Source organism: Seriola aureovittata, chromosome 24 (assembly GCF_021018895.1).
Source record: "Seriola aureovittata isolate HTS-2021-v1 ecotype China chromosome 24, ASM2101889v1, whole genome shotgun sequence".
Classification (NCBI taxonomy): domain Eukaryota; kingdom Metazoa; phylum Chordata; class Actinopteri; order Carangiformes; family Carangidae; genus Seriola; species Seriola aureovittata.
The window spans coordinates 6048083-6065776 of record NC_079387.1 but is presented as its reverse complement, the minus strand read 5'-3'; the positions used below and the strand labels follow the sequence as shown (position 1 = coordinate 6065776).

The 17694-nt window shown below is 42.4% G+C and overlaps 1 protein-coding gene across 1 annotated transcript in view; it reads left to right on the top strand.

The window, feature by feature from the left end:
- Nucleotides 1–17694, top strand: part of pard3ba (par-3 family cell polarity regulator beta a) — a 143170-nt gene that overhangs the window by 20372 nt on the left and 105104 nt on the right. The window contains exons 4-5 of the mRNA XM_056370827.1: nucleotides 5995–6169; nucleotides 14540–14646. Coding sequence (XP_056226802.1) covers nucleotides 5995–6169; nucleotides 14540–14646 — 282 coding nt within the window. The remainder of the gene's footprint in view (nucleotides 1–5994; nucleotides 6170–14539; nucleotides 14647–17694) is intronic.

The window sequence follows — 17694 nt, the reverse complement described above, 5'->3', positions numbered from 1 at the left end:
GAGGTCATATTCTCTGTGTTCTTTACATTCTATAACTCAGAACATACAACATATATATACATACAGCTATATACAACAGCTTACTTTGGGAAATATAAACAATTTTGGCCATATTTTTTTAAGTTTCTAAAATATACCAAAGCTTTGACAAAATAAAATGTGCTTGATGTTCGAAAAGTTTCCTGATTTCAAGTTGCAGTCGACCGTGCAACTCTTGTTTGTACTTGAACTTGTACATGAATTAGCACCATCTTCAAGCCTTGGGTGCTATTCAGAGGCATTCTGGGAAATGGAGTAAGTCAATAACTAAAATATGTCAAAGGCATGACAGAATATAAGTATATAAAAAATAATCAGAATTCATCATAATATATCTGCTGTTATAAATTGAAAATGACACAAATAGTACATAATAATACGTGTTTCTCAGATTGTCCAATGTAGCTGTAACCTCAACATCACTGCTCTTCATACTGAAGAGTATCACTAATTACAATTACCTGCCAGTCGATTTAAGAGGGCAAAATAACTGTGTACACCTTGTTTGAAATTGATTGCCATTTCTCACAGGATGCCATGGATATCAAGAGCCAAATTTCTGCTCAGTCAGGGTGAGATACTTAACTTCACCCCTCTGTACCTGTGCACTGTCAATATTCATCGCGCTCTCCAGCCGTGGAGAAACTCATTCTCTACACATCATGTCTGCTCTTTGTTGAACAGCATCCAATTCACACACGGAGGGGAAATTTCTGTCGCTGCCTGCGAACACTCGACTTCCCAGAATCTTCACACCTCAGGCGCTCGCGATTCAGAGAATGAAAAACAACAGCAGATACACAAATGCACAGTCAGGAGCCATATGGAGAAAGTATTTGCTTTTGTGCACAGTATCATCAGTTGACCGTAAACTGCAGTTTGAATCCTTTCAGCTATGGAGCGATCGCAAATCTATACACCATGCCAAATTGTCAGGTACTGCAGGCTTTCATTTTCAGTCAAGACACTGCGAGTAGGAGGTTTATTCTCTGTGATTCACATTTTAGTGCTTGAAAAAACAGATGTCTAAAATAGTCTGTGTAAACCTGTACTTTAGTGAAGAAAGTGTGTCTGTGTGTGAGTCACAAGCTCTCTCTCTCTCTCTCTCTCTCTCTCTCTCTCTGTGTATGTGTGTACTCTATATATGAGTGCCTGTGTGTGTGTGTGTGTGTGTGTGTGTGTGTGTGTGTGTGTGTGTGTGTGTGTATGTGTGTGTGTGTTTGTGAGAGATGATTGGGTTACCATACTACTGTCAGGATGCTGCGCGCTCCTTCTGAATTATGCATCTCTCGTTCAAAGAAAGAATGAAGAATAGCATGAGAGGGAGAGAACGGAGAAAAGGGGGGCAGTCGTAAGATAAATGACAACAGCACAAAAGCAAAGCATCTCAATAGACCCGTACTACACACACGCACACGCACACACACACACACACACACACACACACACATATATGCACACACACACACACGCACGCACACACAGCAGTGCTAGACAGGGACGAGAGAGAAGAAGAAAAATGGGTTGATTAGTACCAGTGGATGAAATAGGGAAGTGTGTATGTTTGTTTGTGAGCTTGTGTGTGTGTGTGGCTGTTGCTTATGTAAAGAGGCTTGAGTGGTCCCAGCATGCAGTAGTGTTTGACTAAAGCAAGGTGGCACTGTTCCTCCTCTAACTGTGAGAAGTGTGTGTGTGTGTGTGTGTGTGTGTGTGTGTGTGTGTGTGTGTGTGTTTGTGTCTGAGATTGTGTCCACAGTTGTGTCTTTGTGGTGTGCATTTTTAGACAATGCTTTTATACAGTGTGCTAACATCACTGATTGCATGCATGTGTGTCTCTCTCCCTTGTGTGTACCATGCAGGATGTGCTGCATTTGGCTAATTAATTCTTAGCACGTACATCAATTATTAAAATCTGTGAGTTGCAACATGTAAACACCATATACTGTTTACAGCAGCCGGGATAATTTCATATCCTGGTCATTAAAAATTAAAAAACAGTAACCATGATGCATTCACACTCTGTATCCTGGCTCATACAGTCTGGGTGAGACCAATAATCATAATAATGTCTTGAGGTTATTGAGAGTAAAGAAATCCTGCTCTCTCCTGCCCTCTACGAACATGGAGGTCAAAGGTCAGGCTTGGATACAACATAGTAACGGTGATACTGTGACGGTTTTTGTTGGCCTGTTGTTGGTTTTTATGGCCGTAACTGATGAATTTATACGCTAATTATGGGAATATACACTTAATACCTCTCATTGAATTTCTTCAGTCTTCTCTACATATGTTATATGAGTCTGCACAGACTTGGATGCAAACTGCAACGTGACAGTGAGCTAGCATTCACTTTACCAGGATCCTGAAACTAGCTCATCTTAATGTTTTTAATGTTATTAATCACAACTGTGTTTGTCCAAGGATGACCAGTACTCAAAAACTTTACAGGGCACTTTTACATGCTGGCTCACTGGTAACGGCTTACCGGGACACCATCTTTAATGGCATGAATGTGTTTGTATGCATCAAGCCATGAAAACAGTTGAGCTAAACTCCAGCAGCTGTCTGATACCTCAATAATAAGTGTCAGTTGTTGTTGTTGTTGTTGTCGGAGGACATTATTCTATTTCTGGTTCCCTCTCTCCATTTTGATGCTCAACAAATATTTTGGGAAAAATGAGAGAGACTGGATTCTTTCCTGACATTCACCTCTACAGAGAAGAATGTAATGTAGTCATAATCTGACTAAGAATACTTGTGTATGGATCACAAGTCCATTGTTATTTTTGTCTTTATTCCTCAGCTGGTGCGTACTGACTGCATCATGTTTACATCTGTCCTCAAATGGTTGTTGAAATGCATTCTTGGAAATGTAGTGTACTTCAATTTGAGCAAAGTCGTTTAAATCTACTCTGGGCGAAGTAGACGATTTTTTATCAAAATTAAGCAAAATAATGTGTTAAAGTGATAGGCTACAGGATATGTGTGGGCTGGTGTATTCTTGCCTCTATGAAATGGAGTAAAATAATTCCGCATTTGTCAGCTGTGGGCCACATATATTGCGACGCTTTATAACTCGGTGCTCTAGGCCGTGTGCATGGACAAGAATACTCACAGACGCAGTGTTTATCTCTCTCTGCTTCACGCATGCTATTTTATATGGCTTTCATGTATGTCATGATAATCGCTTTGGCACTGCAACACGCACGCACACACACAGACATATATACATACACAGTCCTTCCAGCTAGTCAGGTCACGTTGGATACACACGCCGCATCATGATTTACAGACGATCATAACATGACAATATAAAGGGTTCAGCTATTTGTATTTGGCACGAGTGTCAGTGTGGGTTTCGCGAGCGTGCGTGTGTTTGTGTGTGTTATGGTAATGAGACAAAGGGGTCACATTATTCAGCGGTAGTTGACATGCAGCGTCCCCAGGTCCATATCAATATCCCCCCACGGACACGGCAGGAAAATAAGGCGATTTGTTTTCCAGAATACTAATCACAGTCAGGAGGGACGGAAAGAAACCGGCGCGTTAAGAAAACACACTGTGAACCACTCAAGGTGCTGTTGTTTTTCATCCTGGGGCACAGGGTCCTCCAGACGAGCGGGGTGGTGCTGCATTCGAAGGACTGAATTTCAAACCATTTTGCGCTTTTGAAAAGTGAGCTTTTCCCAAGATTCCTCTCCCGCTATTTCACAGTATTAAAGATTTTTGGTCTCTTGTGTAAGGGACAGCAGACTGATAGCTTGAACATAATGAGATCTTTAGTATTACACTGAACAAAGCTGTTCCATTAGTCTCACAATATGAAAAAGTTAGGTCAGGCACATTAGAAAAAACAAGAAACACACCAAGGAAATGGAATCAGCGAAGATTTGACACCAGCTTTTTAACATCCTGACACACTATTTCTCACCTCAGTTTGACCCTAATCAGCACCCGTCTGCTATCAGCTGGCACCCCTGGATGAGCCTGGGTGCATTTAACACTTAGTTTAATTTTTCCATTAAAGAATCAATTTTGTTCAGTGAATATTGTGTTTTTATTTGTCCAATTTTAGACGTGTTAGATTTTGGATTAAATCCAAAGATCAGATTCAACTTTGATCAGACAGGGTTACGATGATGGTGATGATGGGTACACAGTGTATGATCAATAAAAAGTCCTCATGGTTAGATACAGTGCTTGAGAAAGTCTTTTTTTTTCACGCTCCGACTTGTTCTAAATGAAGTAATACATGATTCATTTTGTTGATACTTTGTGTTTGATTGAGTGATGAGTGGAAGCAGCAGGGCGGCCCTCATCAGCATCGCTCCCCGCCTGTGTCAGCCATAAAAAATAAACTCCGGAAAAGCAAATCATCACCCCCCCTCGCCCTCCTCCCACACCCCCACTCTCCACACATTAAAAGAAGTTGTTGTTGTTCAAAACGAATAAATCGTTTCTGAGGGTAGCTCGGCGCCGTGTCTTCGTACGCGCTCGCACGTCGGCGTGTGTGCGCGCACATCACATTACGCTCCGAGACTACTTCTTTGATTGATGCTGTCAGCGAGTTTGGAGAAAGAGACGAAGGCACGGGGAGGGAGGGAGATAAGAAGAGAAAGAGGAAAGCAGATAAAGAAGAGAGAAAGAGCTCGAGAAGCATCCATCAAGCGGCGCAATCAGATTGTTTTCCTGGCTTTCGCTCTCTTTTCTCCCTCTTCTCTCTCTCTCTCTCTCACATTTGCCAGCCCCTTGATTCCTCATCTTTTCTTTCACTCACTCTCTCTAAGCCTCACACACACACACACACACACACACACACACGCATACACAAACACACATGCATTAGATGTGTCTCCTTTGCATGGCATTGGCCAGGTGTCATGAGGATATTGAATCACGGGAGGTTGAGGTGAGAGGCGGCATCACAGCGTGATGGATGATGCATATCTTGCCACCTCCTCCGTGCTTATTGTTTACACACACATAAACACACACACACACTTAGTTTCTGCTCTCCTTTGTTGTTGTTAATTGACGTCCTCCACTCGTCTGTTGTTTTATTTCCATCCCTTGTTCCATTGCGGTTATTGCTTTTCATTAAGTGGTCATTTCCTTCGCCTGCACCATCTAATGAGAGCGTCACGGCGCCACGCGCCCATTTATCAAATGATGGCACGGTCCTGCAGTCAACACACACACACACACACACACGCGCTCTATCTGCCATCATGTCCCTGTCTCAATTAGGATTGTTTGTCGTTCTGCTGCCCTCCATCCCCTGTTCATTTGGCCGCCCCCGTCTCTTCCCGCCGTCTCATTGTGGCAGCCGTGTCATTGTGTTTGACAGCTTCTCATTCTCGTGTCAGATCTCATTTGACTGCTAATTTCATACATACACACCTCGCCCGGCCTTGCCGCGTGTGTTGGCGCCTCTGAACCGGCCCCCTGCTCAATCGTTGGTCAGATTTTTCTACTTTGTTCAGAAAGAAATAAGCTATTGTGTCACCGAAGTGGCATCTGCTGGTGTGTTATGCACTGTAAGAGGGAGATGAGCTGTGAATGAGCTGTGAATCCAGCTCTGTTCGCTCTCCTCACTCACTCACTCACTCTCTCTCACACACACACACACACACACACACACACACACACACCACACACACACACACACACACACACACACACACACACATCTGCACACTTGGCAGAATGAAGCAGGTTGCATCCCCACTGTTGGCAAGATAAATCACATAAAAGCTTCACTGTGATCATGGCACAGTGGAGACGCTATATAACCTGGCGGCGTGCTTCCAGCTTGTTCCTATGCCACTAATCACATTGTTTAGACTGTCACGCTTATCTTGAGGAAATTTTGTTCATTTCAGGTCACGTGCACGCCATGTTTGAAATTTCAGAACATTTAGGACGCAGGTTTGACTCTGTGCGTGTCTTTTCCAGCTGGTCGCCGTGTTCAGCGAAGTCCAGCACAGGAGGACGGACAGTCCCAGAGAGAACAAGTCCAGCTACTCCAGTGCCGCCCCCAGCCCTGAACCACTCCGCTACTACCCCCACATGCAGTTCCAGGAGCAAACCAGAGGAGAGATTGAAGTCAACGAGGCAATCCTCAAAGCCAGTACGTCAGATCTGCTTTGTTTTCCTGTGCATTTGTTTATCAGGCTCATCTCATGGAAATAACATTTATAGCTCAATAACAGCAGATTTTAAATTACTAGAGTTTCTGTCCCAGTTGTGGGTAACACAAAAGATTCTCCAACAGGTTGAAGTTAAATGTGACAGAAGTTACTGCGAGATTCTCCAACACCTAAGCAATGCTCAATCAACACTTTCACATTCTTAAGCGTGTGAGAAAGTCAATGTTGGTAAAACAGCAGGAGGTGTGTGTGTGTGTGTGTGTGTGTGCGTGTGCGTAGAGGTAGGTGTGTGACTGTACGTGAGGGAGAGGATCAGAAAATACATGTTATGGAACAGCTGTAAGCGGAACCTACTGTGTAAAAAGAGATTTCTGCTTGTAACTCCACGGCGTGTGAAAACAGATGCAGTGTTGACGCAGCGTTCTCTCCTGTCGTCCTCAATGTTCTGAGTTTGTTCTTGTTAGTTTGTTCTTGTTTTCACACGTTGCTCAGACTGAGAGCCACACAAGGCAGCACTTCAGGGTGCTTTTGTGTGTATATATATGTATCCATCACACTTTGGTAGGGATACTTGACTGGGTAGTTAAAGTATTTCAGTGAACAACATGATGAATCTGATATTAATAAGATCCACGCTGCTCCTTGATTCTTCGTGCTGACAAAAGCTTCCCTCTGTGCACCATTAAGGTGATGGATTTATATGACGCAGTGCTGTACAGCCAATCACTGTCATCTCCGACTGAGACGGCTTAGCCATGACAGTGCAGTGAGACCTCAGGCAGACAGACAGGAGAGGGAAAAGAGTGATGACAAATGAAGTTATTAAAAATGAATAGTAGAGATTCAACGAGGGGGAGTGATTTTTGGAGAGTGGAAACATGTCGAACACTACTCATTTCAAAAATGTGTGGTCACCAGTTGGAGAAAGAGGCTGCCAGAAACATCTCTGAAAAGCAGATTTTTTAAGATGCTAAGCTTTCATCCTGCTTTTCACCCTCTTCTCTGTTTTCCTTCTTATCCACCAACACTCTTGTCTCCACAGTCTCGTATTTCTTGCCATTTTCTCATTCTTATACTCTCTCTCCTTTTTTTTTTTTTTTTTTTCCTTTAAGCCCGCCTCCTCCTGTTCTATGTTTGCCTTGCTTTTGCATTTATATTTTTGGTGTTTAGCTGTAGCTCATATCCAGAGTGATGTTAGTGCAACAGCAGAAAAGCAGAAAATTCCAATGTCAAGCAGTTTTTGTTTGTGAAATGAGTCATTCCACAACGACTGAATATATTTAACAGATACAAATATTGTATATTACAAATGTACATATATTAATTTTCCTTCAGTTTTATAGAGAAATGATGCATTTATCTTCTTTGTTACTAAACCTCCACAGGAAATCCTGTGTTTGCTTGTGAAGTCAGAGGTTAGGGTTGTTAGTGGTTCAGTAACTCAATCAATGTCAATTCAACAGAGCAGATACTGGAACATAAGTGAGGGTGTCAGTTAGACAAACAGTGTGTGTGCAGATGATGATATAAAAATGCAACTTTTAAGTGAGCCAGGAATGGTATTTTTACTTTTTTTTTTTGTTTTTGCAATCAGGAAATGGAGTGAACAAGTTAGTGGGTCATGGTGCATCTCCAGAGGGAAGCATGATCACAAGACTAGTCAGTCAGAAGCTTAAAGGAGCCTCTGGGGAAATCTCTGCTCTGTCTGGGCTACAGTCTGTTCCTGCTGTAAATACATTTAACTGTAAATAATCTGGAGCATGATTTGTATCGGTACATGTCATCCTTTTCTGTTCCAGAGTCTTGCATTGATTAGTTTCTGGATGACAAGAGACCAAGTGAAAGATAAATCCAACATGGGGCTGTCTAATCACTGGGCCACCCTGTTACCCCTTTCATTTTCCTCTCTCCATCTGTTGGCTGTAAAGAAACAGTGTGACACACACACACACACACACACACACACACACACCTGCCCTTTGTCATCGCTCTCCCGCTGTCCACTTTTGCCCTGTTCCCCATCATCTGCCCCCTCTCCACTCCAGCCAGCCATCTCTTGCCTACTCTACTATTCAGCTTCAACCACCTGCCATCCACAGGCTCACCACCCGGCCCCCGAGACCATGACCCATCAACCCCTCACACCCCTCCCACCCCCACCAGATACCTTCTATATCCCCACCCTCCCATCCTGCCCTGCTCTCAGTCTCTGCATGGCTTCCACCTCTAACTAGATTAGCACTGTAGCCTGTTAGCATGCTGAGGGTCCAGCTGAGCATGAATGGACTAATTCCAGTCTCCCACCCCCCACCCCACAGACACAGACACACACACACACCCCTTCCACCCTGTTTTTAACCCAGTGGGACCTCTTCTTACCCCCAACCCCCAACATGCTCTCCAGCCCTGTTGAACCCTGACTAACTTAGTTATGATGTGACCCTGTGACGCCCTTCATATAGAGCCAGACTGATGCAATAAGGCCGCTTTTGTCATCCGGACATGCACGCACGTACACACACACACGCACACACACACACACACAATATGACAAAAGAACAGCAGCATGCAAGTTAAACAACCCAGCACTCCCAAAGCAGTCACCCATCCACTGCTGGGAAGGTCTTAGGGGAGTGTGTGTCTGTGTGTGTTCACTCTCCCCTTTGCTGTAACAAGATTGATTGTTAACTGGATGTTACATCACATCTAGTATGTTGTAATAACATAATTTACTGGAGACTGGGAGAAAGGGATGTAGACAGTCAAACATATATATATATATATATATATATATATATATATATATATATATATAATATATATATATATGTGTGTGTGTGTGTGTGTGTACACCTTACCATTATGTTTCACTGATTAGCTTTCATGCATGCTAATTCTTCTTCTCAGTCAAACCGTAAGGCACAGACTTCATACACAGAATGCAAACAAATGCTATTAATTCCCTTTGAAATTGTATAAATAAAGTGCTTCAGATCTTGCCTGATGAATAGCTAATGAAGACTTGTTCTTCAGTATCACAAGTAGTGCATGTGATTGTTGTCTCTGCATATGGGAATTATTCATTCAGGATGACTTTCCATGGTGCAGATTTACCAACGTAAAGAAATATAGAGGTGAAAAAGGAGGAGTTCAGGTGTAGCTTACAGCCAACTCACTGACTCCATGGCAACCAATCACCCAAAGCATGATGGGAACCCTAGGAATGACAAAATACATGAAAATGTGCTCTTTTGTTTTACACTATCAGTACTTTTTTGACATTAGTAAAACTCATTATATCCCTGGAACACTGCCACTCTCCTTCAACCGTTCATGTACAAACATCTGCTAAAAGTCCTCTGTCAATTTCACTATTTCAATTTGCATAAAACCCTTTGTTTCTCCAAAACATGTATAGTAACACTGACATGCCAAATGATTTTGAACTAGCCTAACTTGTAGCCTAACTGAAAATGACAGCATGTGACAAAACTGAGACGTGTAGTGACAGTGCTATTAGTGGAAGGGAGTGAAAACAGCCTACTGCCCACAGGGATAAACAAGATTACATGAAGGAAATGCAGGCTGGCAGAATATTTTGGTGTAGCTGTCACATGGGAAAGTGATCTCAGACTTTTGGACCTGCTCTATGTGAACAGTTTAACTTGGTTATCGTAGTCAAAACCTGAGTAAACAACTGTTTAACTGTATTACTACTACTTTGTTGTGTAGATATGCCAATGGAAGTGACAGCTCACCGGATGCTGGCAGCTGTAGGACAATAATAAGTATCACATTGGAGACAATGCATCCATTCAGATATTAACCATCAAATCATATAAACTGGGCTTCTGGGAAAATTAGGTTACTGCAAACCATGTGAATGCTTTAATCTCACTATTACCTTAATCTGATTATTCACAGTGATCTGGTTAAAGTGTGCATGCAGTCGCACTGAGTGGTGGCGGTCAGGACAAGAAGTAATTCAGTAATCAGTCAGGCATCAAAGTGTTTGTGTGTCAGATTGGGCCGCTTGTTTGAACAGGGTGATTGGACTTCACACTGCCCCAGTGGGATGATTAGACCTGCATTGATCTGCTGCTACACTGACACACACACATACACACATACACACATACACACATACATACATGCACACACTTCTAGGAAGAGAGTCCTTATCGCATCATCCCATGAGCAGCCTGAGCCTGAGCCGCTGTATCGATTGCCAGAGAAACAAGACCACCCCGGTCCATGGCATGAAAACACATACACGCACGCACGCACGCACGCACGCACGCACGCACGCACGCACGCACACACACACACACACACACACACACACACACACACACACACACACAAATATAAATACACACAGAGATGCAAAGCACAGTCTCTGTTGGTAATAAATATACATATAGCACACAAACTATACACACATGCTTGCACATGCAAACTCAAAGACAAACAAAGGCACACACACACACACACACACACACACACACACACACAGTTGCACACATTCAGCCAGAAACATGATGCATCCTTGTTTTCATCCTGCCCTGGCAGTGAACTAGCTCTGCAGTATTACAGAAGTTTCACAGAACTGAAAACAAGAGGAAATTCTTAAAATAAACCACTGTGTTCCCAGAATTGCATAAGCAGCCTAGTTAGGCAGAGAGCCACAGATGGAGAGTCGGAGACAGATAAACACAGAACTGGCAGAGTTCACAAGGCCTCTTCAGGTCTCTCCAATTACACAAATCTCAAGGGAAAGATAAGTGGAGAACATAACTTGGGTGTGTTTCAATGTGTTACCATTTGTTTTTTTCTGGCATTGAAGTGGTCACTGAGATGAGTTTAGTGGGTGGGGTCTATTTAAAGTTGCAGGGTACCTTGTGGTTATGGGTGCACAGTTCTGTTAAATTAGCTAACCTAAAATACACCCAGAGTTTTAGTGCTTCCACCTCTCCTCCTCCCTCTTGGCAGGAGACCGCATGTTAAAGTCAGAAAAATGTCTGTGATCTTAAAATAAATGAAAACTCTGCTCAAATTGCACAGAGGGCATGAGTGATGCTCAGCTCCTGAGGGCTACAGATGCCACGCTGCCGCTTTGAGACAAGAGCAAGTCTCTCTCCGTAACTTCTACAGAGGGTTTTGATTTCATTTTAATCATCCCATCAAATGCGAGCACCTATTTTAGATCAGAAACTATTTGGTCAAATAGCAATTTTAGATTTAAAGTGATCGATTTCTTCGCTGTAGATGTGAAATATTTCATTTTGAAGCATCTTAAAAAAAAACATTCTATCTGCAATAGAGGTTTCTTTAATGACTATGTTTTCATAAATAATGACTCTGACCTTAGGTAGCTTGTTTCACCAGAGATAATCTCATCCAGGGAAATTTCTGGTGCCATGTTACGCAAAATCTCATTGTTACATTTCATCGCATTAGTTTCAGTAAACGTGGAGATTTATGAACACTAGCGCACTTTGAAATGGCATTTGAATTTGGTAGTAATAATACAATCATCAAACAACAATAAACTGCTTCTGCTGCAGACGTATAGGTTATAAATGAAGTTACTAATTGAAATTAATAGAATCAGATAGGATTTATTTGAACACAGGGTGGCCTGTGCTATCACCGATCCTTATACAAGTTTAATTCTACCAGAAGAACACATCTGGCCGTCTAACCCCTGCTATGATCAAATGAAACCTGCAGCAGGCTGTGGTGTTTACCAGCCGCATTAGCTAATTAAGAAAGAACCTGAACTCGTATTGATATGGAAGAGAGTCCATCTGTTTAATAATCCCCCACCCCCAGATTGTTCACCACGAGCAACAAGCAAGCTATGTTCTCAAAATGTGCTAGTTCAATACTTAAGCCCCACCTTTGATTAGTAATTCCTCTGAGGCAATCTTGTTTATGAGTGTCCAAACAGTGGCTGACCTGAGAGACTTCCAACTGTCACTCTCATCAATACCCCTGACCCTCAGTTTGACCCTGCGGAGGTCACCTCAGGTCAGAGGTGAAAGCTCAGGTTCCTTCACATTGCCGCGCTCAGGGGTTTAAGTGGCGGGGGGATTGATGGAGGTCGATTTGACTCCTATGGATAAGTGGAGGAGGATTTATGGGGCTGACCGCTGGGTAATGGACCCTGACTGTGACCATGGAGCGGCCTTGGTCATTTTTGGAAGATGCGTCATTGACATTGTGATGAAGTACGAGTGTGTGTGTGTGATGTCAGAATTCAAGGTGCTGTCAGCTCATTTTGAAGATCAATTATTTGTCTTTTTTTTTTTCCATATGATGGGGGAAATATTACTTTAACCTGGAGTGCACTGTGCTCGCGTTCACCTTTTTAAAACCTGATGCATGCTTTCTGTCCGGCGTGCGCATCCGTTTCTATTTGCATTCACTTTCCATGAATGCAGAAGACAGGTGGGGAGAGGAACGAGAGCTGAGAACCATCCATTAAGTTTAACTGCTTTCTATCCATGGCCCTCCTACACTTGTAAAGGTTGTCCCATGTGTGGGCCCTGGAAAATGTAAAGAAGTAGAAATAGTGTGCAGTGAATGCATCTAAAATTCACTTTGTGTTTGCTCCCAACACACCTTAACAAAAGACTCATTTAACACGTTTGAAAAGTTTTATTTTTTGGGGGAAGTGTTTGACCTATTTTAGATGCACACAAGATTAACAGACAGAGAAAGCAGACGTCGTTGATAAGTTGGAGCTGTCTGGTGTAATTTTCTGATGCCTGGCGTGCCTGCTCTGAGAATATGTCTGCTTCTTTTTTTTTTTTTAAAGATGTTTCTGTGTTAAATCAAAGCACATTTCATTACTGCAAATCATTCTGTTTTTCCGCCTAACATTTCAACATGAAATCTGCTTTTCTCAGTAGAATAAATTAGACCATATTGTGTTGATTTCCTTCACGAAAACACCTTCATATAGGTGACAGTGAGTCAGCATTGTGTCTCTGAGCGAGGTGGAGCGAGAGTGTGAAGCGCAGACAGATGGAGGATGAGACTCGGATAATTGATAAAAATGATTAGACCAACTTTGAACACATCATCAGATGACCAAACACGTGCTTTAGCTGTGAAGGAGGCAGAAAAGATATTTGTCTGTGTGTCTGAGATGGTTGGAATGACCATTTTTCATGTCCGCAATCACAAACCACAAACACACAGACACACACACCCCTGACCCCTGCCAGTTCCTTCTTCCCTACTTGTTCTCCTCCTCTGCTCTCTCTATTCTGACCACGTTAGACCAGGACCCTGTCACTGACCCTCCAAAGAGAGATTGATTACAGGAAAGAGAATTTTGTTTGCCTTCTCTTGCTGTGTGTCTCAGTTTTCAAGGTTCTCTTCCTCACTCCCTCCCTCCCTCCCTCTCTCTCTGTCACTATCTCTCAGCTCTCTGTTTCTCTTTTTGTTTATCTCAACACCCCTGTCTTTATTTTCTCCTCTGTCGAGTAAAAATTTGCCTGCTCTGGGTTTTGCTTCCACAAATACCAGCCTGCTCCCTCTGGGGTGGTCACTAAAAGCAAGAGGCAGCGCAAAGGTCCAAATTAGACTCGTTTGAATTGTTTTATTGTGGATTTAGACCTGCCCATGTTACCTCTTGGGCTGTGGGTAAGTGTGTGTGAATATGGAGGCAACAGCTGGTCATACGAAAATGTACACAGTGGGTGGGTGTGGGCTTTGGGCGTATTGCTGGAAGGAGGGGGGTGGTTGGTGGTCCTCTCTCTGGGTCTGTGAGTCATTCTGAAATAAATTTGAGCTCTTGAAAATGGGTTAGAGTGTGTCATCATGCACTGACAGTGGAGTGATCTTCATTTTAAACATTTCATGTCACTCTTCATTTTTTACTCTCCATTTTCTTGTACTTGTGTATCTACAATATGCTCAACCAGGGGTCACTTATTCCATCTTTTTCCCTTTTGTTTTGTGTATGAATGTTTATCTTCAGGTGGCAACAAAGATCCTACAATTTCTGCTACAATTTGCTTTGGTCTCAGTTGCTTTCAGAGGAAGCTTCAGGGGTCTTCCCTGATGCTCATTTCAGCAAGATGGCCAGCTGCTTAGTGTGAAAGTTGCCAAATGATGAAAAAAAAAAAACGTCTGTTCCCTCCTCTCACCTCCTCCCTTCTTCTCTCTCCTCTTCATCCCCCCCGATCATCCTCAGTGGCTTGGAGCTCGAGAAATCAAATCTAATGTGATTTTCTTTTCAACCGTGTGGAAAGTACAAGACAATTGCGGGTGCAGCTGACTGGCATCCAGCATCCTCTCCGTCTCTCCGTCTCTAACTCTCCTCTTTCTCGTCGCAGATACGCCTCTGTTGGTGAGGAGCAGCAGTGACTCTGCTTTAGCCCCGCCTCATGAGAAGACAGCCACGCCCCCACCTGATCACCACAGCAACGCATCTCCTGAACCGGTGAGCACAGTGTCACAGAGGCAGGAAAAAGTTGTTCCACAGTATATATGCAGAGTTTTTTGTGTGTGTGTTCGTGTGTATAGGAAGCAGCTTTTGAAGTCACCTACTTCTTAATGAGGCCTTTCAAACGACACCAAGTCTGTCTGGTTCGGTTGATCACATACTATGCGATATACGGTAATACTGTGACGAGGCAAACAACAGTAACAGCACGGTTGGCAAGATGTGAGGCGCCAAACGCAAGCGATTTACGCGCTATACAAAATCTCCAGGTAATTATTCCTAAGTACAAGAAAGTCGGCATCTACCTCCCACGACCAGTGTTCATTCACAGCCATCTCTACAGAGCCTCCTCCAGGGGAAAGAGAGCCACCAATGTCAAAGCTTTTACTGAAGGAAATGAGGAAGGAATAACAGACAACAGTGTGTATAAGGAGCTTCTATAATTGTGCATGAGTAGCTGTAATTTGGCACAGTGTCATATCAACTGTTAACAAACCCTAAAGTTTTGTTTTCCTTGCTGTTTCGCTTTTACTTTTTAACTTAGATAATGCTTCACATCATCTGGAAGTGAAGGCAAAAACACGTCTATGTGACAAATAATAACAATGACCTTAATGTTCAAATATAAATTATTATTTTTCTGACACTACCTTATTACAGTTGTATGTGCATGTGTCTGCTTTTATAAGTATGTGCCACGCACCTTTTGCTACATCCCTTTCAGATTCACAATTAACACTGCTTCAGCGTTTGCCCTTTGTACAAAGTATTTATAATGAGTAAGACAAGAGATGTGATCATATCAATATAAATTAATAACAGAAAAAACATTCACGCTTGAATCTAAAATTACTCAGACTACAAAGAGAAGCAAATGGACTACAAAAGAAGCAGCTGCATCATCTGTAATTTGTAAAGCCCTACATGTGATCATTCATTATTCAGAATGGTACCACTAATAAGAAAACATCATGACAAAGTACAGTTCCCAGTGATGATATTTGAGAGCTTTAAACAACATGATGTCATACTCTGTTTCTCAAAGCAAAGATAATGAGTCAACAAGTCAAATGACATTTTATTTTAAACCTTTTTATTTCTAATTTTCCATGTTTGTGTGGGAGGGAACCGGAGCAGTCACTCACACAGCAATACTGTGACTGGTGACGGTGTTAATCACTGCTCCACTGTGCCCCCCTGTGTGGGGTGTAAAGCTGTTTGCTGTTTACTGGAGTATTTCTTTTCTATGTTAGTTTATACTTCTACTGTAATACATTTCAGAAGAAGATACTGTACTTTTTACTCCGCACATGGTAAAGCTGTGGTTAAGAGTCACTTTTTATAGATTTTTTTTTACAATTAATTTTTTTACAATTTGTGGTTGAGACTAATTTATGGGACCAGTTAGTTAGTCAATTTTCATAAAACAAAAACATTATTTCCTTCCTTATTTTATTGGTTTATGATGGAAAGGAGACAGAAAGATGTGAAGCGTTTCAACAAAAATCTGACTAAATTTTCAAATTCTGCAGCGACTGAACTCCTACAGTTCAAACTAGAAGCAAAATGTTTGAACCAAATCAAAAGACAATGGAAAAATGATGAAAAATGTAAAAAGAATGTAAGTAAATAACAGAGAGATTAACAAATTTCTGTCTCCATTACATCTCTGCTGTGTACCATTCCCTCACCGAAGACAAAGAGAGAAACCCAGTGAATATTCCTCTTGTGGTCCGGCTCCAAGCCTCAGGCTATACTTTGAAAGGGTCGGGCTTTTCAAGTGCTCTCCTTTTTTTTCCAAAAAGGCTGCCATTAAGAAGAACTTTGTGTGCTGCCTTTGTGTGAGGTCACACTGCTGTGTGTGTGTGTGTGTGTGTGTGTGTGTGCATGTGAGGGAAATTCAGGTAGAGAAAAGGAGGGGAGAGAGGGAGTCCTGTTGTTTACCCCCGCCGTGTTCAACACAGCGGTGACTAAGCAGAACCCAGGCATCAGCGGGCGCCGAGTTAGCACAATGACAAAGCCCATATTTCCTGTCCAAAAAAACGTCAGGCTTCATACCCTTCAAACAGCACAGCCGAGCCAGAGTGAACAAGCTCATTATGGATGATTTAAAATATCCTTACAACTGTTTACAGAGAGCTACATCCCTTAGCTACCTGACACATGAAGCCCTGCTTCAGACCTCAGCAGCCTTATTTAAATCCAGACACTGTTTACACTGTTTTCATGAATCTAACAGATCACTCTTAATCTGCATATATAATTTGATTTAATAAAAGGCACATAAATAAAATGAATTGCATCAACCTTCACATGTAAAGCCCTGTGAACCTTAACTCCTGCTCATTCACAATAACATGTTACACAACTGTTGGAAGATTTGTACTAAAAAACAAGTCAATGTTCTGTGTGTAATTGATAATTGTTTGTTTGTAAGTACAGTTGTCTGAACAACCTGCAGACAGTATTAATCCATGTATGACAGAGGCAATTCACAGAGGAGAACAAAGAGCGTTTGTTACCCCGGTGTGTGTGTGCGTTTCTGAATGTGTGTCTTTATCTGTGTCTTTGTGTGTTTGTGTGTGTTTGTGTGTTTGTGTTTGTGTATGTGTGTGTGTGTGTGTGTGTGTGTGTGTAAGACGAAGAGGCCGTCACAGCTCCTGGGCATATTGAGTCTTAGGCCTGATGGACTTCCATAGATCAATACACTATCACTTCATCCTCACTCATCCACTGTACCGCTCCTCTGTAAACCTACACACATACTCACACACTCACTCATGCAAAGACACACTTGAACACTCTCAAGTACCACACACACTTGTGCCCCTTTTTGTCTTGGAGGAGGTATTGAAAGCTAGATAAAGTGTAATTAAGGCTGATACAGTGATAAATATGCGGCTTGCCCCTTTAATTGATTTTACTGCCTGTTATGGTGAAGGCCAAGGTTGGCCCACTTCTCTCTGTCTTTTATTCACATGTAGTCTATGCACAGAGCTCTCGTAGTCTTTCTTTCTCTCTTCATCAGAAGAGCTAATGAAATTG